The 24,671-nt window shown below is 39.4% G+C and overlaps 2 protein-coding genes across 2 annotated transcripts in view; one reads left to right on the top strand and one right to left on the bottom strand.

The window, feature by feature from the left end:
* Positions 1-522: 522 nt before the first annotated feature.
* Positions 523-10,925, top strand: bnip3 (BCL2 interacting protein 3). The gene is made up of 6 exons (XM_079801487.1): positions 523-902; positions 3,855-4,023; positions 4,141-4,219; positions 6,704-6,810; positions 6,937-7,086; positions 9,852-10,925. The coding sequence occupies exons 1-6, from the start codon at positions 860-862 to the stop codon at positions 9,892-9,894; spliced, it is 591 nt and encodes a 196-aa protein (XP_079657613.1). The 5' UTR covers positions 523-859; the 3' UTR covers positions 9,895-10,925.
* A 5,328-nt stretch (positions 10,926-16,253) lies between these two features.
* Positions 16,254-24,671, bottom strand: part of ppp2r2d (protein phosphatase 2, regulatory subunit B, delta) — a 32,580-nt gene continuing 24,162 nt past the window's right edge. Inside the window, exons 7-10 of the mRNA XM_079801738.1 lie at positions 23,622-23,786; positions 22,704-22,873; positions 22,392-22,483; positions 16,254-18,598 (exon numbers count right to left, since the gene is read on the bottom strand). Coding sequence (XP_079657864.1) covers positions 18,319-18,598; positions 22,392-22,483; positions 22,704-22,873; positions 23,622-23,786 — 707 coding nt within the window. The 3' untranslated portion in view covers positions 16,254-18,318. The remainder of the gene's footprint in view (positions 18,599-22,391; positions 22,484-22,703; positions 22,874-23,621; positions 23,787-24,671) is intronic.

The raw sequence follows: 24,671 nt of genomic DNA, 5'->3' as shown, positions 1-24,671 counted from the left end.
TTTTGATTTTTTTTTGCGCACAAAAACTATTGTCGTCGCATCGTAAAATGATTGTAGAGTCACTGTGGTGAGATGGACTTTGTAACTATGTTTTAAGTGCCTTTTAGGGGTCCTGGGAGTGTAAATGTACTGAATACCAGTGGAGGCCTATCTGAAGCCTTTCTCAGCCATCAGCTTTCAACTAAAATATCTTCATTTGTGTTCCGAATATGAACGGAGGTCTTACGGGTGTCGAACGACATGAGGGTGAGTAATTAATGACAGAATTTTCATTTTTGGGTGAACTAACCCTTTAAGAGGTCTTATGGAAAGATTAAACAATAATTATTTTAGTTTGTGTTTATACAAAAAGATCCTGAAACAATGAAAACAGAAACCTAACCACTAAAACTGATAAGTAAATCAATTAAAAGAACTATAAAAAAAACAAATACTAATTATATAATAAACATGCTGTACTTTGCAAAGGTTGGGTTCCCGACCTAGAGGAGGATTTAAACAACCTGGCAACAATTCTGAGGAGGGGTTAGCACAATCTGGCATCCCGTGTGCCAGTATTGTTGTCATTCTGTTTGCCCTATATTTCCATCCATAGGACAGCCGCATGTTGCGTCACCACCAGCTGTGTGGATTCATGGAATAAAGATCCCGATCCCCTTCTGTCACATGCATTTTTATACTGGACGTGCAGAATACATAAAACAGAGCTGTTCTCGTCGACAAACACTTCGTTTCGAGCGTGGAGCGACCCATGCCTGTGGATAACACTGCGTTTCTAATTCGTACCGATTCCTGTTTAAGGATTTAGACGGACGTGAATCATCTTCTGCGGTTTGTTTGGTCGGTAAAGGGAACTGAAATGTCGATTGAAAAACAAAGCGTGTCCGAGGAAAACCTTCAGGGTATGTACTATGTAGCTATCAAAACAGCTCAAGTTAATGTTCTTTTATGCATGTTTCTCCTTAAACCCCCATTAATAAAACTAAAATGTACATGCACATGTGGGGATTATCGTCAGTAACGTCCGAAATTATATGATAATATTTCATGCTATGCATCACAGGTTTCACGTAAAATTAAACAATTGTTCACGGCATAATATGTGGCAAGAAGCAGGAGGTGTGGGCAAAACAACAACACCACCAACAAAAATCAATAATGACGCATGTGATCTGCAATAATAAAAATGGAAGCGAACCAATATTCGATTCGTGCAGGAATCATTCTTTAGAGTCGAATCTCTTTAGTGAACTGGTTCATGGAACCGTAATGAACGGTTTGTTCAGGAATCAAACAGAACCGAACCGACTCTTTCAAACATATCCGAATCCGTATGATTCTCGTGAACTCGTGAACTGATACATTTCGATTGATTGGGCGATTTTAAAGTATTTTAAAAACCAGCAGAAATAAACGTAATGAAAATATGTCCATGATTTCTGTGGCAGTTTAATCAACACGTTGGTTGTGATCATTTTATTAAAACACCAAATCCGAGCATCAAATTAAATAGTTTTGATATTGATTTTTGGAAATGTAAATTAAAATAAACATTGTTGTTATTTTAACGTAAAAATAAATAATTTGGGAAGTAATGGAATCACGGGACGACGTAAAGAATCACTAAACCATTTTAACCGGTTCCTTCATACGAGCTGTCTGAACGAACCGATTCACTGAACGGAGGCGGACTACTTGAAAGAGGTGGGTATTACACAGCCTGATCTCATTGGATGATGAGTGGAAAAAAAAAAGACCTGACATATTGAGCTATTTCTAGCCAGAGCTCTGTTTATTTTCTTAGAGTCTCAAGTGCTGGCATGTCCTTTGTTTTTCTGGATATTCTGGTCGCTGTGTCATGATTGCTGATTCATGCCCAACCCAATTTTCAATATCGTGTCCTGTTGATGAAATATTCATAACTGGTTATGACATGTGGTTCTTGCAATACACTGATTGATTCGAAAGAACAAAGGCGTGCACAACATTTGAAGTAAATACTTTGAACATTTATGCTAATAAAGAACATCCAAAAGGGGCTAAAAAACAATGGACTAGTTAAAGTCAGCATGAAACGGAAGTTTCGACCATCCTTTCTTCCCTATTGTGACATACCCGAGTGAAAAACGTAGGACGGGACTTGATTTTGTCCATCGGGATTGTTATGGTTTGCTATTGGTCAATCTCATGTGAGTGACTAGCCTGGTTAAAAGTCAGACCATTCTCAGTAGTAACTAAGTTATGGTCTGGCAAAGCTTCATAGACAAATCATTTCCAAAGGGGCGTCACCAACGGGCGTCGCTCAAATGCCTCTCGGCGCAATTGGATAGACCTAAAACCAATCAGAGCGATGAGGGAGATGACGTATGCAGAGCGACGGAGAAACATCTGAGACTCTGGCCGTTTCTCAATATGCGTTCTTGTCTGTACTTGTATTCTCAAATAGGAAATGTCCCCGGTTTCCATTTCAGAAATCTGGTCACCTTACCTAAACCACATATTAATGTTTAATATATTATTTTTTAAAATGTAAACGAAAAGAGGCAGTGTGTTTTATACTTCGTTTTATTATAAATATATAAGATAATGTAGGCCTAGCTACGCGTTGCCTGAACCACATTCATGTGGCTATTATTTTGTTTAATTTTTTTTAATGAAATGAGGCAGTGGTGTTTTATGACATATTTCGTACGCGAACTTCTGACTTGCGTCTGTGACTTACCAAGTTTGACTCCGGAGAACGAACTCCCGAGGGAGGACACTAGTCCGCCTACTCTGCTAATGGACAAGCAGCGTTCTTGACAGTATCACTCAGTATATATGTAGTGCAGGCAATGCATATTATCTTCAATGAATGTTTATAACAAAACGAAATATAAAAAACCCAGCCTCTTTTCGTTTACATTTAAAAACACACACACACACACACACACACACACACACACACACACACACACACACACACACACACACACACACACACACACACACACACACACACACACACACACACACACACACACACACACACACACACACACACACACACACACACACACACACACACACACACACACACACACACACACACACACACACACACACACACACACACACACACACACACACACACACACACAAAACCTTTTTAAATAAACCACATATTTGAGCTTTAAACAACTACATTCACGCCTGAAAAGGACTTAAAACTATATTTTGTAAAACATAACACTACCAGAGGGCTCTCGCTAAGACCCATTCGTTTGGCCACCAAAGGGCCAAGCTGGTATCAGACTTTTGCCGAATCCAGTCGGTAAGACAGCGATAACATCTTTTTTAGATATGAAGGCTTCGAGTGTTGTTCTTTGCCCGGGTTTTAACGAAAAGGAAAAGTTTAAATCGCTTAAAACAGACGCGATAGCTGATTCGAACGAGTGATGCTCCACAGCGGCAAATCTGCTTCAATGTCGCTGCGCTGTCGTCATCGCGTAAAGCCCGCCCCAACGTTTCTAATTGGTGCCGCGATTTCTAGGGTTTAGAAATGGGTTTGAATGGGGTCTTTGCCAGACTACTTGCAGAGCAAATCTAAATTTGCCGGAAGTTGTCTGGGTTTTCCCAGGCTAGTGAGTGACAGGTTGCCCCGCCCCTTGCACCAGTAAACGCATCATCAGAGAAGAGATGTTGCTGCAAGAGAGAAGGGAAGTTATTTTGATTAAAGATTACAAGGCACGTTAATTAAAATATAATAATAAAGTGTATAGATAAATCATTTAAAATGAATACAGCCACATTCTTTAAATCTACGTGCAACGCTAAAAACAATGACCTAGAAATGATTTGTCTTTTTCCTGCAGGTTCCTGGGTGGAGCTGCATTTTAATAATGGAGGCGGCAGCTGTCCTAAAGGTGGAACGGAGGAACAGGCCGCCAGCGCCGCCCCGAGCGGAGACCTGGAGAAGATGCTTCTGGATGCGCAGCACGAGTCGGGCAGGAGCAGCTCAAGAGGAAGCCTGCCATGCGATAGGTCAGTATGAGCAGATTAGATAGAATAGCGTAAGATTCCAAGATGTTAATTTGATAGGATAAGCATGTAATAATAAACAGATATGAATACATTACATACATTTGGGAATCTCACCAGTCCTCCAAGATCCCAGACTCCTTCACACTTGCGCAGGGGCTCCGAGGTCCACAGCTCTGGAGAAAAGAACAGCTCACAGGTAGATATTAGCAGCATGTATAACCTTGTCTTGTACTAGTGCAGGTGTATTACTGCTTTAATGTAGACTTGGTAACACTTTAGTATGGGGAATACATATTAAGTATAACTTGCCTCAACAAACTACTAATTTACTGCTTATTAATAGTTAGTAAGGTAGTTTTAGCGTTTAAGTCTAGGTATTGGGTAGGATTAAGGGATGTAGAATATGATCTTGCAGAATAAGGCATTGATATGTGCTAATAAACAGCCAATATCCTAGTAATATGCAAGCTATTAGGCAACTAGTTAAAAGTGAGAACTGAACCCTAAAATATAGTGTTACCATAGACCTTTATACATCCAGATTTATTCTGTATAAAATAAGATCCCATGGTCAAGAAAAATGTAGAATCATTATATGTACAGTGGGGAGAACAAGTATTTGATACACTGCCGATTTTGCAGGTTTGCCCTCTTACAAAGCATGTAGAAGTCTGTAATTTTTATCATAGGTCCACTTCAACTGTGAGAGACAGAATCTAAAATCCAGAAAATCACATTGTATGATTTTTAAGTAATTCATTTGCATTTTATTGCATGACATAAGTATTTGATACATCAGAAAAGCAGAACTTAATATTTGGTACAGAAACCTTTGTTTGCAATTACAGAGATCATACGTTTCCTGTAGTTCTTGACCAGGTTGTCACACACTGTAGCAGGGATTTTGGCCCACTCCTCCATACAGACCTTCTCCAGATCCTTCAGGTTTCGGGGCTGTCGCTGGGCAATACAGACTTTCAGCTCCTCCAAAGATTTTCTATTGGGTTCAGGTCTGGAGACTGGCTAGGCCACTCCAGGATCTTGAGATGCTTCTTACGGAGCCACTCCTTAGTTGCCCTGGCTGTGTGTTTCGGGTCGTGGTCATGCTGGAAGACCCAGCCACGACCCATCTTCAATGCTCTTACTGGGGGAGGAGTTTGTTGGCCAAGATCTCGCGATACATGGCCCCATCCATCCTACCCTCAATACGGTGTAGTTGTCCTGTCCCCTTTGCAGAAAAGCATCCCCAAAGATTGATGTTTCCACCTCCATGCTTCACGGTTGGGATGGTGTTCTTGGGGTTGTGCTCGTCCTTCTTCTTCCTCCAAACACAGCGAGTGGAGTTTAGACCAAAAAGCTGTATTTTTGTCTCATCAGACCACATGACCTTCTCCCATTCCTCCTCTGGATCATCCAGATGGTCATTGGCAAACTTCAGACGGGCCTGGTCATGTGCTGGCTTAAGCAGGGGGACCTTGCGTGCGCTGCAGGATTTTAATCCATGATGGCATAGTGTGTTACTAATGGTTTTCTTTGAGACTGTGGTCCCAGCTCTCTAAAGGTCATTGACCAGGTCCTGCCGTGTAGTTCTGGGCTGATCCCTCACCTTCCTCATGATCATTGATGCCCCACGAGGTGAGATCTTGCTTGGTGCCCCAGACCGAGGGAGATTGACCATCATCTTAAACTTCTTCCATTTTCGAATAATTGCGCCAACAGTTGTTGCCTTCTCACCAAGCTGCTTGCCTATTTTCCTGAAGCCCATCCCAGCCCTGTGCAGGTCTACAATTTTATCCCTTACACAGCTCTCTGGTCTTGGCCATTGTGGAGAGGTTGGAGTCTGTTTGATTGAGTGTGTGGACAGGTGTGTTTTATACAGGTAGCAAGTTTAAACAGGTGCAGTTAATACAGGTAATGAGTGGAGAACAGGCGGGCTTAAAGAAAAACTAACAGGTCTGTGAGAGCCGGAATTCTTACTGGTTGGTAGGTGATCAAATACTTATGTCATGCAATAAAATGCAAATTTATTATTTATAAATCATACGATGTGATTTTCTGGATTTTCTAGATTCCGTCACTCACAGTTGAAGTGTACCTATGATAAAAAAATTACAGACCTCTACATGCTTTGTAAGTGGGAAAACCTGCAAAATCGGCAGTGTATCAAATACTTGTTCTCCCCACTGTATATATATACACTCACGTTTATGTGCATGTGTGTGTCTTTAACAGTGTTCCCACAAAAGTGTTTTACAATACTAAACAATATTTTTTTTTTTTTAAATACAAGTACATATTAAAGACACCTAATATAAAGTGGGACCATTTCTATAAAAAAAATGTTTTAAACGCAGTTATCAAAGTTAAATAAAATTAATGGATATTCATTGATTAATAGGTGTAGGAAACCAGGATTAGTTTACAAGATTACAGTTTACAGATTAATAAAATAAACCAATTCATAACATGAAAGTCATCTGTTAGCCTAAGTTTTGCTGTTAAAAACACAATATGCAGGACAATGGAATGAAAAAATAGCGCAAGGTCTAGAGAATTTAGCATTTTATAAAAGTTGCACTTTTTAACTTGAGCACCGCATTTTACGGTTCAAAACGCGCAGGGGAATGTAAACACGCTTTCTGTGTGAACGGCCCCTAACTTTGTTGTGGTCTGGTTTAAGTCAGAGGAAGACTATTTGGAGAGGAGGAGAGAGGTGGAAATCCTGATGAAGAAAAATGCAGACTGGATCTGGGACTGGTCGAGCCGACCGGAAAACTTGCCACCCAAGTACTTAAACTTTTAGAAAACATACCATTTAATAAATGTTAATAAGCCAACTTAAATGCATAAACGTATCTCAACATAGTAATGAGTCAGGTCAAACAGACCATTCAGTAAATTTTGCCTTTGTAGGGAATTTCTGCTGAGGCACCCGAAGCGGTCCAGCACACTCAGCATGAGGAACACCAGTGTGATGAAGAAGGGAGGAATCTTCTCAGCAGAATTCCTCAAAGTTTTCCTACCCTCGCTCGTTCTTTCGCACATCCTTGCTGTGGGTCTCGGGTGAGTACATTTAAACACAACCCTGAAACCTAGTATTAAATGTCAGTGTAACTTGTGTACTAATGACTTCTTTTAAGCTGCAGTGTTGTTAATGTTAACTAAAACTATTTAAAATCATCTTTGGTAATTGAAGTATATGAATAAAATAAAATATAGATGTTAAAAGAAATATTAGATGAAAAACATAGAAACATAAACCAAAATTATATTTCGCGCCAGGCCGTGGATTATCCCTTAAAGGGTTAGTTCACCCAAAAATGAAAATTCTGTCATTAATTACTTACCCTCATGTCGTTCGACACCCGTAAGACCTCCGTTCATCTTCGGAACACAAATGAAGATATTTTAGTTGAAATCTGATGGCTGAGAAATGCCTCCATTGACACAATGGCACGGTTCACTCTCAAGACCCTTAAAAGGTACTAAAGACGTCGTTACAAAGTCCATCTCACTACAGTGGTTCTAAAATAACTTTATGAATCGGCGACAATAGTTTTTGTGCGCAAAAAAACCCTAAATAACGACTTGTATAGTGATGACGATTTCAAAACACGGCCTCTTGAAGCTTCGAAGCGTTATGAATCAGTGAGTCGAATGAGCGGTTTGAATCGGCAAATTTCAGCAGTTTGGCGGTTTGACACGCGATCCGAATCATCATTCGGCTCACTGATTCATAACGCTTCGAAGCTTCATGAGGCCGTGTTTTGAAATCGTCATCACTATATAAGTCGTTATTTAGCGTTTCTTTGCGTACAAAAACTATTGTTGCCGATTCATAAAGTTATTTTAGAACCACTGTAGTGAGATGGACTTTGGAACGACATCTTTAGTACCTTTTAAGGGTCTTGAGAGTGAACCGTGCATTGTGCCAATGGAGGCCTTTCAGAGCCATCAGATTTCAACTAAAATATCTTCATTTCTATTCCGAAGATGAACGGAGGTCTGGCGGGTGTCGAACGACTTGAGGGGAAGTCATTAATGACAGAATTTTCATCTTTGGGTGAACTAACCCTTTAAATATACATATATACACAGATCAGGCATAACATTATGACTGGGGAAGTGAATAACACTGATTATCTCTTCATCACGGCACCTGTTAGTGGGTGGGATATATTAGGCAGCAAGTGAACATTTGTCCTCAGAGTTGATGTGTTAGAAGCAGGAAAAATGGGCAAGCGTAAGGAATTGAGTGAGTTTGACAAGGGTCAAATTGTGATGGCAAGACGACTAGGTCAGTATCTATCAAAAGTGGTCCAAGGAAGGAACAGTGGTGAACCAGCAACGGTCATGGATGGCCAAGGCTCATTGATGCACGTGGGGAGCGAAGGCTGGCCCGTGTGGTCTGATCAAACAGACGAGCTACTGGAGCTTAAATTGCTCAAGAAGTTAATGGCAGTTCTGATAGAAAGGTGTCAGAATACACAGTGCATTGCCATTTGTTGCATACGAGTTTGAGGTGTTGACTTGGCCTCCAAATTCCCCAGATCTCAATCCAATCGAGCATCTGTGGGATGTGCTGAACAAACAAGTCCGATCCATGGAGGCCCGACCTCGCAACTTACAGGACTTAAAGGATCTGCTGCTAACATATTGGTGCCAGATACCACAGCACAACTTTAGGGGTCTAGTGGAGTCCATGCCTCGACGGGTCAGGGCTGTTTTGGCAGCAAAAGGAGACCAACACAATATTAGGAAGGTGGTCATAAAGTTATACCTGATCGGTGTATATACATAGACCTTATTTTATAAAAGTGGTTTATTTATAATTTGTTAACACAAGTTAAATGCATTCACTAACATGAATTAACAATGAGCAATACATTTGTTACAGTATTTCTCATCTCCGTTAATGTTAGTTTATAAAAATAGTCGTTGATTATTCATGTTAGTTCACAGTGCATTAACTTATGTTACGAAATACAATTTTGATTTTTATAATGTATTAGTAAATTAACATTAACTAAGATTAATAAATTCATTAAATTAAATTAATTCTTAGTTCATGTTAACTAAATTTAGTAGGGTAGGTAGTTAGGGTGGGTAGGTAGTTAGGGAGGCAGCTAGTTAGGGTGGGTAGGTAGTTAGGGTGTATAGGTAGGTAGGGAGGCAGCTAGTTAGGGTGGGTAGGCAGGGTAGGTAGGTAGGTAGTTAGGGTGGGTGGGCAGGGTGTGTAGGTAGGTAGGGTAGGTAGGCAGGTAGTTAGATAGATAAATAGATAGATCAATCCATTGAAGGAATATGTAAGGGGGATCCTGAGCCATATATAGGCAACTGAATATTTTAGGGAGCTGTGGGTAGTTAGTCTGGGTGGTCACTGGTTACCAATAATCAACCACCCACATGATCACAGAAACCAATAAATGTTGTGCATCTGTATGATTTTAAGCCGTCTATTTATCAGTATTGATGTTATTGGTGTAAAAAAGTAAGCCTTTTTATCCGCAGAGACAATATTTTATAGTAAACACACAAAAGGCTGTTTTGAGTCCCGCCTCACGCGGGTCAGCAGTGGACGCGGTCTGCGTGCTGGGATGCATGCTAGTGTGCTCTACAGGGGGTTAGCATGACTTAGCAGTTTCTCTGCTGGCACAAAAACAAGTCCGCTGATTTACGGCTGCTTTCAAAGCAGCAGGAGAACAGAAAAAGCAACCTGGAGGAGAAAGTTGGAAGAGCTGAGAGTTATTTATTTTCATGATAAATGAATACTACACTATTACAGCCTAAATATACTTATAACTCCATCTGTGATTTCTTCTTTTTAGGGTGTACATCGGAAGGCGTATTACTACATCTGGCACATTTTGAGGGAGCAGGAAAGGCCAAGAAACAAGAAAAGTCTCATATATACGCACATCCACCATCTCAGCTGCTTTGTCGTGAATCAGTGCTCGTGTAGATGCAGATAGGACGAGGTCACATGACACATTTCCTCTCCCCGGCTGTGGGCCGCTCTGTCTCGCTTCCCCCTTGTGTATTCCACTGGCCTTTCCCATAGTTCTTCTCCCAAAATGACACGTAATGCCAGTCCAGTCCAGGGAAAGCCACGCTAGAGTTAAGGACACATGCCTGATAGAATTAGATGTACTGCATCCTCATCATTTAGTATTTACTCGTACCAAGACTACTAAGAATATTATGAGAGGATCATAAAATAAGGGACACAGAGGACGAGTGGATCACGAGATGCTGGATCTCCAGAGATGTGGTACCTGAAACTAAAGACTGTGAATTGGGAGATTTAACTTTCTACCCCATATCGAAACAGGGATCATATCTATTGAATGCTTAATCTCAACATTTGATGATATAACAAAGTATATGACTTGTTTTACCTTGTCAAAGCACCATTTTGCTGTATATTGAAGTTGTTTCTGCATGTACGATGTTCCAGACACTTTGCTTTGGGAATCAGGCTGTGCACAGTATTATACAGTACATACACAACAGCAACTGTCCTTATTAAATACTAGCCAAAAGTTGAATACCATATCAACACTTATCTGAATGTCAATTGAAATAAACAAATAAATGTACAATATACTTCAAGCCTAACTTGAGATTTCACTAATGTTGCTGAATTGATTTAGCCTTACTGCTCACCTGAATTGCAATCACAGATGTTCTTCACAGATGTTTATCTGAATGGTCAGGGTTCCAGTCCAAAGATTGCCTTAAATAAAACCGTTAATGAATCAGGCAGGAGTATAAGGGAAATTGTGTAAATTTGTGCATGTTTTGTAGTCTTTAAAATCGTATTCAGTGTAGGTGTTAATTTCATAGTGGTTTTGTATCAACAGAGGGAATCAACAGAAATAAATGTCTGCCAACTACTTCAACACTTCCTCTGAATTCTGTGTTTTAAGTATTATGATGGTTACATTAAAGGGATAGTTCACCAAAACTGAAAATTCTGTCATCACTTACTCACCCTCAAGAAGATATTTTAAACAATGTTGGTAACAAAACAGTTTCTGGTCCTTATCGACTTTTTTTTAATATACATCTTTGGCGAGCAGGAATGTTTTACAACATTATAAATATCTTGAATTTAAAAAAAAAAAAACATTTTAATGCATCCTCCCTGAATGAAAGTATTAATTTCTTTCAAACTTTTGAACAGTATACGTAACAGTATAAGCCTACAGCCCTGACCCGTCGAGGCATGGACTCCACTAGACCCCTGATGGTGTGCTGTGGTATCTGGCACCAAGATGTTAGCAGCAGATCCTTTAAGTCATGTAAGTTGCGAGGTGGGGCCTCCATGGATCGGACTTGTTTGTTCAGCACATCCCACAGATGCTCGATTGGATTTAGATCAGGGGAGTTTGGAGGCCAAGTCAACACCTCAAACTCGTGCTCCTGAACCATTTTTGCTTTGTGGCAGGGCACATTATCTGCTGAAAGAAGCCACCAGGGAGCACCATTTCCAATGAAAGGGTGTAGGCTACATGGTCTGCAACAATGCTTAGGTAGGTGGTACATGTCAAATTAACATCCACATGGATGGCAGGACCCAAGGTTTCCCAGCAGAACATTGCCCAAAGCATCACACTGCCTCCGCCACCCTGCCTTCTTCCCATAGTGCATCCTGGTGCCATGTGTTCCCCAGGTAAGCGACGCACACGCACCCGGACATCCACGTGATGTAAAAGAAAACGTGATTCATCAGACCAGGCCACCTTCTTCCATTGTTTTGAGGTCAAGTTCTGATGCTCACATGCCAACTGTTGGCGCTTTCGGCGGTGTGCAGGGTTCAGCATGGGCACCCTCAGGTCTGTGGCTATGCAGCCCCATACACAACAAACTGAGATGCCCTGTGTATTCTGACACCTTTCTATCAGAACCAGCATTAACTTCTTGAGCAATTTGAGCTTGTCTGTTTGATTGGATCACACGGGCCAGCCTTCACTCCTCACGTGCATCAATGATGCCTCAACGAGCCTCAAACTAAACTCGCTCAAATCCTTATACACTCTCCCATTTTTCCTGCTTCTAACACATCAACTTTGAAGACAAAGGCTGAATCCGATATCACCCCCTAAACCCTATTCGCTATTCCCTATGTTAGTCCACTAATGAAAAACGAATGCGTGAAGTCGGACAGCCGTCGAGTGTACATCAGCTGTACACTCGTTATTGCGGTGCAATGTGGGATTGAATGAGTGCACTCATAATGTCCCCTATAGGATCTCGGACACCACTACAAATGGCTGTCCACTCAAATAACGCCCTATTTGAGGGTATAGGGCAAAAAAACAGCCCGCGGAAACAGTGTCAAAGTAGGTGGTATAGGGGACGATTTCGGATTCAGCCAATTATGTTCACTTGCTGCCTAATATATCCCACCCAATAACAGGTGCCGTGATGACGAGATAACTTTCAATGTTATTCACTTTCCTGTCAGTAGTCATAATGTTATGCCTGATTGGTGTAATTTATAACTTAAAGGGATAGTTCACCCAGAAATGAAATTTTCACCCTCAAGTTCCATCTTCAAAATACCTTTCATGTTCAACAGAAGAATGTTGGTAACCAAACAGCTGATGGGACCCATTGAGATATATATATATATATATATATATATATATATATATATATTTTTTTTTTAAAATTATTTCTTCAAAGGGGAACATTTACATTTTTGGGTGAACTATCCCTTTAAAGTTAAGTTATATTACATATATATGCTATATACCGTTTAAAAGTTTGGGTCAGTAAGACTTCTTTTTTTAAATGTTATATGTTATAAAGAGATTCCTGCTTGCCAAAGTTCTAAAAAAAAAGTTTCCATAAAAATATTAGACAGCACAGTAGTTTCAACACTGATATATATATATATATATATATAAGTGTTTCTTGAGCAGCAAATCGGCATATTAATATGATTTCTGAAGGACACACTGAAGACTGGAGTAATGTGATGTAGCTTTGATAAGCATAAGAGACTTTTCAACTTAAAAACAAAAAAATTCTTACCGACCCCAAACTTTTACACAGTTGTGTTGTTTAAGGGATAGTTCACCCAAAAACAAAAATGTGATGTTTTTCTGCTTACCCCCAAAGCATCCAAGATGTAGGTGTCTTCGTTTCTTCAGTAGAACACAAATGAAGATTTTTAACTCCAACCGTTGCTGTGTGTCACTCATATAATGCTTGTCAATGGAGTCTAATTCTATTAGAGTAAAAAAAAAACATGGACAGACAACTTCAAATTAAACCCCACGGCTCGTGACGACACATTGATGTCTTAAGACACGAAACGATCGGTTTCTGAGAGAAACCCAACGGTATTTATGCAAATATTTCACCTCATATCAGACGAACGCTTCAGCTCCGCAGACTGCCATCACTTCCCGTAGGTGAGGTAAAAATTCCGGCCGGGAATTCACATTAACGGTTGGAGTTAAAAATCTTAATTTGTGTTCTACTGAAGAAACGAAGACTATCCCTTTAAATATACTTACAGTTGTAGAACTACCTGTAAACATGAATTTAAATGATGAAAAGGAAGAAAACGAGAAGGAGAGAAAAAAAGGTTTTTGTTTAGAAAGTGTACAGTAGGCAATTTCTTTTTTAGCACAAACTGACAGTCCCAGATGATGTACTACATTTGCCAAAATATGCAGTATACTACAGAGAACAATGCATGGGATACTGTAACCCATAATGCAAAGTACTTGATTTGACCTCCCTTTTACAGCGGAGCCAAATGAATGGAAAAAAAATATTAAATGTGATGTTTAATATCTCATTTGTACGATCTGACCAGTTGACGGTAGCACTATTTTACAGTCCTGTTCCCCATGTAGTACTATGCACTTATTATAGTAATTATAATAACTATGTACTAACCCTGAACCCACGCAATTAAACAATAAAAGTCACTGATCTTGAGAGAAGATCTCACAGAAACTGTGACAACACCCTGACAAACATTTCTCCCCCCTCCCCATGCCCTGTTTTCAAGTCACCAAATGCAGATATACCAGTGATGATGTATCTTGTAAATCTATTGTTTTATCCCTTTCATGTTTGATGTCTTTTTAAAGGTCTCGGTGCGAATGGTAAAATGGTCTCAGTTTCACTGCAGTCACTAGTAGTATTAGAAAGATTGAAAACTAATGAGAATTCAGGAGTCTCTTCAAAGATATCTGATCCACTCCCCCAAAACCAGGTGGTTGTGTTGCAAATATTTACAACCCTTTTGTTCTAGTTGGAGTATTTAAGGCTGGATGACCTAACTCTCGGGGGGAATATTCTGTAGGCAGAACCCCCATGTGGTGCTGGGTCAGTGTCTTTGAGACACTGACCCAAACTGCATGTATTGTGCCAGACATGATGACTCTTAAATTATTTTCATATTGCTTTGCAATTGTGTTTTATGTTTTTACGCTGATCAGTTGTGTACCATGGATTCTTGTTTACTTATTTACTTTTCCTGTCTGGCCAAAATAAATGTTAATCTTGATTTATCTTGTATGATTCTGAAATCATTTTTCTAGTATGGATCGATGTATACTCCTTTATTACCGCAAAATCTAGGGTTATGATAGATCACACCGATGACGGCACGACTGAAGCATGGGGCGCAGCGTGCGCGATATTCCGATTTCTGACTATCGCTGGATTGGCAAGTTGCAGTTCGTGAATATTACTAAAATTACACTTTTTGTTGAGTGAGCATGTGCAACCACTTAAAAGGTAAAATATCCACTCTACATCCTCTGACTAATTACAGAAGTAACCATTTTGTGCCCGTAAGCGCGCGAACCAGACGCGTCTGTCTCTCTGCGATATTGGGTCTCTCAATGAACGAATATGAAAACTAGGAAGATACAAAGAAAATCAACGATCTAAATTAAATCGCAACTAATCGTAAAATCAGCTGATAAACTCTAAATGTAGCACACTTTATGGAGTCACTTAGAATTGGAGTCAGATAAAATTATTAATGGAGTTGATATCTCATTTAAAATGAGATATCAATAAATTAAGAGAACTTCACCAAAATGCTGAAAAGGCTTACACGCAGAATTCCTTTTGACCAAGCCATTAGCATCCGTTTTTTTGGCCAAATGGATGGAAGTTTACACAATTTTTGCAGTATAGTACAGAAACGTGCTAAATACCTAGACAATGTCAACACTTAAAACCTTAAAGGGTTAGTTCACCCAAAAATGAAAATTCTGTCATTAATTACTTACCCTCATGTCGTTCGACACCCGTAAGACCTCCGTTCATCTTCGGAACAGAAATGAAGATATTTTAGTTGTAATCTGATGGCTCTGAAAGGCCTCCATTGACACAATGGCACTTTACCCTCTCAAGACCCTTAAAAGGTACTAAAGACGTCGTTACAAAGTCCATCTCACTACAGTGGTTCTACAATAACTTTATGAATCGGCGACAATAGTTTGTGTGCGCAAAAAAACCCTAAATAACGACTTATATAGTGATGACGATTTCAAAACAAGGCATCATGAAGCTTCGAAGCGTTATGAATCAGTGAGCCGAATGATAATTCGGAACGCGTGTCAAACCGCCAAACTGCTGAAATTTGGCGATTCAAACCGCTGAATCGACTCACTGATTCATAACGCTTCGAAGCTTCATGATGCCTTGTTTTGAAATCGTCATCACTATATAAGTCGTTATTTAGGGTTTTTTTGCGCACAAAAACTATTGTCGCCGATTCATAAAGTTGTTTTAGAACCACTGTAGTGAGATGGACTTTGTAACGACGTCTTTAGTACCTTTTAAGGGTCTTGAGAGTGAACCGTGCATTGTGTCAATGGAGGCCTTTCAGAGCCATCAGATTTCAACTAAAATATCTTAATTTTTGTTCCGAAGATGAACGGAGGTCTTACGGGTGTCGAACGACATGAGGGTAAGTCATTAATGACAGAATTTTCATTTTAGGGTGAACTAACCCTTTAATGCTAAATCGCTGAAGTAACCCTTTAAGATTCTTGATGCATATCAATATTTCAACAGCAGCATGAGGGTGCAAATATTTTGCAGTATATACACACGCAACAGTCCGAGGCATTTCAAAATACGTGGATGCTGTCGTTGGGTGGTCATTTTGCACAACACATGCCATGTCTCTAATGCATTGTCCCGCATACTACAGTTTAAAACGGCAATTATGAATGTTCATCAGTGACCATTAATTTGACTTTAATAAAACTGGATGTTACCCACCAATCGGTTCACATCAGGCACCATACTGAAGTTTTACACATTAACCATTACATACGTTTTAATAGGAATCATTATACCACCATTACATTGAACACAGCCCATAAAGTTTGCCAAGGCTACTTGAAATCATTTAAAGAAGTGTTGGCCAGTGTGTCGATTCAGATAAACACAATTAAAATTTTATTTAACTTTGGTCAAAAATAATCAAACAAGTGTACACTTTCACAATGTTAGCATCATCATCATTTAACAAGGAACAAGGTCTGTGAGTACGTAACCGACCCGTCGGTTCCCAGATTTAAAGAGCGTCACAATCAGCTATACAACAACTTTGTACTTGTCAACCGTTAAGTTACGTTTGTCATTTTGACATCAGTTTTGCAGCCGCGTGTCAAAATTTAGCAGCACACAAACTGTATGTTGTCACCGGTTTCTTTAAACCACATCCTGATGCACGAGAAATCCGCTTGGGTCAATTTCTGCGCAACCTTTTCTTTTGCGCAGGAATTGAGCGCTAGGACTATATCCCAACATTGGTTTGTGATCGGTTTAACTTTGATTGACTGGAGGAAAGCCAGTTTTGTCTCTAGAGGCACTCAACACATGGGTTTCAATTTGAGTGTTCTACTCCGCACGATATCTTGTATATTAGTGTCCAAATACTAAGCTGCAAGAACCGTAGCAGCACATGAAAGGACAAAAGGAGTGCTAAAAGGAAAGAATGCATGTAGGAAGAATTGTGGGTAAGGTAGCCGGGCGACTTGATGTCGAGATCATCTAGTCCTCATGGTTATCAGTTGAGGATTATTTCAGGACAGACTTAAGGCGGTAGAATCCCTTAACAAAAGAAAAATGACGTATCAAAATAAAAACAGGATCTAAAGCGAATCAGACGGCAATACTGATGCTTATGGCCAATGTCCTCATTCAAACAGTGCAACTGCAAATTCAAGTAGTACAACATGGAGATTTGCTTCCCGACCGGCTCATTATCAGGGAATTGCGTTCGGTTTGCGGTCGCCTCGTGCGAACGTAAAATCGATTCCGTTTGAATAATTTCATTTGGTAAATTCCATGATTTTAGGGTTGAATTCCCCAATAATGCTGCCGATGCAGGTTCAGCAGGATGATTTCACATTTTAACCACTGGCGCTCCAGATCTACATATGCAGATTACATGCAAATATAGAACATAAAATTCATACATACCTGCTCGTAATGTAAAAACGCTTTCTCTTTGTAGTTATGTTACTTTTATTAAGTGGTTTGACACCAGATGGTGTAATATATAGATACAGTCAGTGAGTAGATATTATGCATGAGAAAACAAGAAGAAGAAGAAAAAAAAAAAAAAGGTATAAAAACAGAACAAAAATAAAAACGAAAGAAAACAGAAACAAGAAACTGTCCACTGACCAAATTGGAGACCTGTTTGTTTTAAGTGCTTAAAAGGTAGAACATCGAGGCCTGAGAGTCGGGCCAGGGGAAGGAATGTTAACAGGCAATAAACAAAACGCTCATGAAGGCCTGAATTTCGAAGAAGTCGAACAGCGAGTACATACGATTGACAGAGACGTTACTCATCCTGGTGCGTTTCCGTACTTTTGGTCGTCAAATCATAAAAACGTAAGGCTCAGCCGAAGGACGAATACATGTACGACTTTTGCGAAGTTGATCTGGTCTTAATGCTGATTGGTGCCGATTCTGTCGCTGGAAGGTTGGTTGAAATTGGCCTTCTCTTTTTTTTTTTTTTATATATTGATGCCCTCCCAAACAGGGTTTTTTCCAAAATATACGATCTTGCTCAGCTTCCTTGTTTACATGTGAAAAACAAGCGCTTGACTTCTTTGTCAGGATGACAACGGGGCCACATTTCTCTTACAGATTTAACGACTAGGCTTATCATTGCAAAGTACGAGATTTCTTGAGCGTCCTCCGACCTGGGCCGGGGGAAACGGGGAGGAGGGGGATGTTTCTTTTTTTCTTGATTTTTGTTTCTTCTTGGTTTTTAAATCACTCTCTCTTTTAATTAATTTTGTCCTGGAATATATACAGGTTGTTGGTGGCGGCCACAGCTATGACGTTCTCTTTCGGGTGCCAGGCGGTGTGTAGGATCTTCTTGTTGAAGTCCAGGCTGTCCACGCTGATTTCGTCTTTCTTCCGCTTGCCGCCGGTGCAGACCTTGCGGGGTTTGAGCATGGCACGGGGTTTACTGTTCTCCCTCGACGCCTCCAGTGTGATGTCCCTGCGCGTGTTCCGGTCGAACATCCTAAAGAAGTTGTTGTAGGAACCCGTCATAATGGCACTGGGGAGGAGGGAAGCACAGGGGCGATGAGACAGGACGACAAGAATCAAGATTAGCTGCCATTTACAAATATGCACTAATCATTTTGCATGGGTCGTCCACACACATTGTTGTGATTACTTTATTATTGACAAACCTAAGATAAATAAAAAAGTACCAGACTTGCTTACACCCTCCAAAGAAGTCAAGCAAGGGAAACCAGATAAAAAAAATTAAATAAAAGCATTTTAAATAAATAAATAATAATTAAAGCTATTTATTATTTAATTAATTTCATTATTTTAAAATATATATAAAAACTCATTATGTAATAAATAGCTAAATATTATATATAATATTTAGCCATATAAAAAGCTATTTATTATTAATTTTATTTTATTATTTAAATTTGCAAGAAAAAAAGTATGTGAACCGCTTGCAGAACCTGTGAACATGTGAATAATTTTAACATCATAAGAGAGATCATACAAAATGCATGTTATTTTTTATTTAGTACTGTCCTGAAGAAGATATTTTACATAAAAATGTTTACATATTGTCCACAAGACAAAAAAAAGCGGAATTTATTAAAATGACCCATTCAAAAGTTTATGAACCATTAATTCTTAATACTGTGTGTGGTTTCCTGATGATCCATGTAGTGTTAATTTCGTCAGACCAGACGAGACTAAATATGTTCGTCAAAAACCTTTTTTTTTTCTATGCAGGGTATCTGCAGGTTTCACCAAGTCAAATTTAAGACCTTTTCAAGACCATTATGAATTAAATTTAAGACCTATATCACGCAATAAAAAATTAAGAAATGAATACGACGTTTAAATGTTTTTACACAAGTCTCTTCTGCTCACCAAGGCTGCATTTATGTAAAGTGTAACTTATTCCTGTGATCAAAGCTGAATTTATCATCATCATTACTCCAGCCTTCAGTGTCACATGATCCTTCACTAATCATTCTCATATGAGGATTTGATGATCAACACACATTTATGATTATTATCAGCGTTGAACACAGTTGTGTAAAATTTTTTTTTTTTTGGATTCTTTGATGAATAGAAAGTTCTTAAGAACAGCATTTATCTGAAATAGAAAGTAAAACAATTATTTCTGAAGGATTATGTGACTCTTAAGTCTGGAGTAATGATGCTGAAAAATCAGCTTTGAATCACAGAAATAAATTGCATTTTAAAATATATTCAAATATAAAATAGTTATTTTAAATTGTAAAAAGAATTCACAATAATACTGTTTTTGCTGTATTTTGGATCAAATAAACACAGCCTTGGTGTTTTCTTTAAAAACATTTTAAAAATATTACCGTTCTCAAACTTTTGACCAGTAGAGTGTGAGTGAGTGTATGTATGTATGTGTGTATATGTATGTGTATGTATGTGTATATGCATGTGTGTATATATATATATATATATATATATATATATATATATATATATATATATAGTCGCTGTCCGATGAAAACCACGTATGTCCATTTTGCCGATTTTGAGATTTTTCGACGGATTGAATGTCCAGGTTCATTTCCGTATACAGTATGTAGTGAAATCATGTCATCTGATTTTCACGTATATCCATTTGGTGTCAAAGCTGTCAATCACGCCGCGTATCTCCCGCCCTGTGGAAGCATCTCGCCGGTCTCGTGAAGTTTCATCGAAGCTCAGCACTGGATAACGGAAACTCGAAAGTACGACATTGAAGCTCTCCACAGTTTAGTTCTAATCTAGTTCTTCACAGATTAGTTTGCTTGCTAGTATGTAAATAAACTCGGTCTCATTGATAAGATTCAAACTTTTTTTTTCTTAGTCAAACCGATCAAATTATAGCCTGTAATGCTACTGTCATGATTGTCACTAGAACATGCCTCACTCATACTGCTATCACCGCTTGCCAGAGGCTGAGAATGTCCAGCACGTATTCCTCTGTCAATATGAAACGCGACTTGGCCATTCTAATTAACGCGTATCGACCACCGTAACTGTAAAATATGCACGTATGTCCATTTAAACTCAATTTTGGTCAAATGTGGATTATATCATTACACTGGCAAGAATATGGTTACATGTAAAGATGCAGTACCAAGTATGAAAACACTACATTCAACTGCTTTTGAAATACGGTGTTTTTTTTCACTTCCTGAAAAGTAACCGTTTCGGACATACGTGAGTTTCAACGGGCAGCGACGATATATGTGTACACACACACATATACATACATATATATATATATAATATTTGTGAGATCAAAATTACTGATTTTTTGGTGGTCATTTTCAGAAATGTGCATGTTTCTCTTTTTTTTTCATAATTAGGATGCCACATTTACCTTATCATTATGTTAGATGCACAATAGTCACACATGGCAATAAAACAAACAAAATGCATGAGTGTTGTTTGACAATAGGACAAATAAATACAACTTAAATATACAGATACAAACATTGCTTTAAGTTTAGGTAGGCTACTGTTTGTTTTTCCCCGTTGTTGTTGTTGTCGTTTGATTAATATTAACGACACAGGCAGGAGGGGGTATAGGCTAGGCTATATTGGGTTGTTTTTACTTTAAGACCTACAGTAATGTGCCTAGATTCGGTACACTCGCGCAAGCGCTGACAGGCAGCAAACGCGTGCACAGAATCCGCAGCATCGGCAGCCAGTCTGACATCGGTCCGGGTGTCAGTAGCGAATGAGTTCGGGGTTTACATCGCTTTTTAAACTCTTTTTTTAGTGCTATCGGGCATTTTATACTTTTATTTGGTCATTATGTGAGTTGAAGTTGAAGAATAAAATCCGTTTGATGTGTCTGTGGTACAATCCGAAAGAGACTAGCGCCAATAACACGAAAGCTGATTGGCTGCAATATAAGATGCTGGTCTCACTAGCAAAAAAACGAACTAACACACACACACACACTCCCTCTCTCTCTAAAACGCTGCGGGAGCATTTCAATGAGCAAGAAGTAGCGTTACATGGACGTAGGAAAATTAAGACCCGTTTAAAATTATTTAAGACCTAGAACTCAATACTTCAGCGAATTTAAGACGTTAAGGCCTTAAAATTTTGATTTTGAATTTAAAGACATTTAAGACTTTAAGATCCTGTGGGTACCCTGCTAAGACGAGACGATGACGAGACTGCACCAATGTCCAAAAACGCTGTCTAAGACCAAATTAACATGCATTATTGTTGACGAAAAAGGACAAGACTAAAATGTTTTGCATAAAATAAAAACTAAGATAAAATCTCTTCATTTTCGTCTACAATTTTTGTTTGAGTCCCTCAATTGTCCTCAGTGTGAAAAGATGGATCTTAAAATCATACAGTCCCTGCTGGAGAGGGTTCAAATATGCAAAAGATGCTGAAAAACTGAAGAATGTGCAGGACCTGGAGGATTTTTCTGAAGAACATTGGTCAGTTTAACTGCTCAGGACAAACAAGGGATTCGTGAACAACCATCACAAAACACAAAAACAGCCGTGGATCATCCAGGGAACCACACACAGTATTGAGAATCAATGGTTCATAAACTTTTGAACAGGGTCATTTAAATAAATTCAGCAATTTTTGTCTTGAGGACTATATGTAAAAAAAATTTTTAATGTAAAATCTTATTCAGGACAGTACTAAATAAAAAAATAACAAGAATTTTGTAATGATCTCTCTCACTTTCTGCAAGCGGTTCACATACTTTTTCCTGCAACTGCTGCTTTAAAATGTGGAATTGGAGCATGTGGAAAATTGTGGTAACGTAGACCTCTACATACACCCATGAAACCGTTTCGCACCTGTCTGAACCGTTCCAACAGCACTCAAACTTGTCGAAAATGCAGTCATTCTCGTAGAGCGAGCACAACTTGCTACGTAGGTACTCGTGTACCTGAAACAGAAAAGCACATGGGAATCAGCAAAAAACAGAGTAATGTCACTCTCTGAATAAGACGCAATTAAAAATTGTGAGAAACTTTGGGGAGGTGCCGTCACTATTTGACGAATGTATTAAAGCGAAGACGTGCAACACCATGTCCTGAAAACATGCCAAACACGACGGGACATGCTCTGGAATGCTAGCTGTCGCAATAATCAGATCTCTACTGTACCTGGTAGGTCTCTACAGGCCGGTTCTCCATGTTCAGGTCCCAAACCTTAACAGAGAGGTAATCGCGGGTCATCATGTATCTACCGCTGTGGCTGAACTTGACGTCGGATATGGAGGAGATGATTTCAGAGAAGAACGACCGGCTGCTGGGATCTTCTGGCTCCTCAAAAACTTTGGAGAAACAAAACATTTCTTGTTTTTGATGACATCTCTCACTTGCAACTCAAACGTTGCAACTTGTTTGAGTAGAACATTTTAAATTGTGTAGTGCACATGCATTGCAAATATATTTACTGTTACTTTTAATCAATTTAATGCTACAAAAGACTTTTTTTTCAGGATTCTTGGGTGAATATAAAGTCGTTTCCACAAAAAATATTAAGCAGCACTAATTATTAATCTTAGGCACTAATAAGAATCGTTTCTTCAGCACCAAATCAGCATATAATGTTTTCTGAGGATCATCAGACGTTTGAAATCATCAATCCCATTTCCTTTTTGTAAAGAATATTAGGTTGCATACAGTGCATGAAGACAGTAGAAAATCAACAGTCCATTTATTCCACCCAAACACTTGACTTTTATGCATCTGCAGTCTGTTATAAAACGAGCAGATTTGACAGGAAGTAAATGGCCAGTGTTGGTCTGGAGTGAGGTCTAAGTTGAGAACAGAGTGTTCGATTCATTACATAACCCAGTGATTATGCAACACAAGGCCCTGCTGACATTAAACACTGGAAACACACTGCAAAACAGACAAAACGGGAACTTTCCACAGCCTTTTAGTGAAAGAGTCTGAACAGTTATTTAGGAGGAAACGACTGCGTCAGGGAAAGTTCAGACTCTCCATCTGATGGAAAATAAAGGGATGCAAGAATAGAAAAGGAAAGAAAAAAGAATAATTGAAACTACTACTCACATTTACTATGTCTATCGCAGAGCGCGGCGGCCCTCATGTCACACAGGCGGATGGTTCCTTTACTACTGCTGTATACAAAGACGTTACACTGGTGTGGGTGACACTCGGCCGCCGTTATCACCTCCGTCAGCTCCTCCATATTGGCTGGTTTTATATCTACAATGTCTGAGGGGGGAAACAATAAAGGAAACCAACAGAAAGAAGTTCAAACTCACTTTAAAGCGATTGAGACGTCACCGCCACAGGCCTTGGTCATTACTTGGGGCATTTCTGAACTTCTGAGGATGTTTTATAATTCTCCTAGCATAGAAATCTAGACGCACCCTAGTGGCAGCAAATCTAATTTGCAGCCAGGGTAGTCTAGCAACTCTCCGTTGGCTTGCGAGCTGGAAAAACCGAACTATGGTCAGGCCAATCACATCGCGTATAGAGTCGGTAGGCGGGCTTAACAATGTCGGCAGAGTTGTGGCGGTTCCGCGTGCTACTCGTGAACAAAGAAGCTGGCAAACAGCGGTCTTTCCAATCGGCTTTGGCCGCGACTCTGGAAGACTTGGAGTTAAGCTTTTCTTTGAGAAAAGAACGGCACTGAAGTCATTCTTGAGAAAGGAAGATGTGTTCGTAGGTTTGCCGACCGGACACGGCGAAAGTTTAATCTATCAACTAGCTCCGCTCCACCTTCTTCGTTGCTCTGGTTGGTTGTAGCGCTATCCTATTGCGTGCAGAGGGAATTTGAAAGAAAACCGTTTGGATTGAGCCCTGCCAATGGTGAGTTCCCAGACCCAACATCTTGATGTGGGTCTGGCTTGTCAGGTTATAATTCTCCAGCAGTTGAGTGACATTTAAAATATATTCAGATTGGCCAATGCCTTCAATATTAATCAAATAGTACGTAAAATACAGGTCATATTCAGGGCCTAAAACTAACTTTTTGCCACACCTGCCAATGGATGATGACTTCAGAACATTTAAATCGGCCAAAAAATATTTTTTGCCAGCCATGAAATTAATCTTTATTACAGTTACAAATGTTATTCAGGCAAGAGCAAGAGT

Source organism: Gobio gobio (assembly GCF_949357685.1).
Source record: "Gobio gobio genome assembly, chromosome: 20".
In the NCBI taxonomy this organism is placed as follows: Eukaryota; Metazoa; Chordata; class Actinopteri; order Cypriniformes; family Gobionidae; genus Gobio; species Gobio gobio.
The sequence above is the reverse complement of the archived record's forward strand: the minus strand, read 5'-3'. Positions and strand labels throughout refer to the sequence as shown.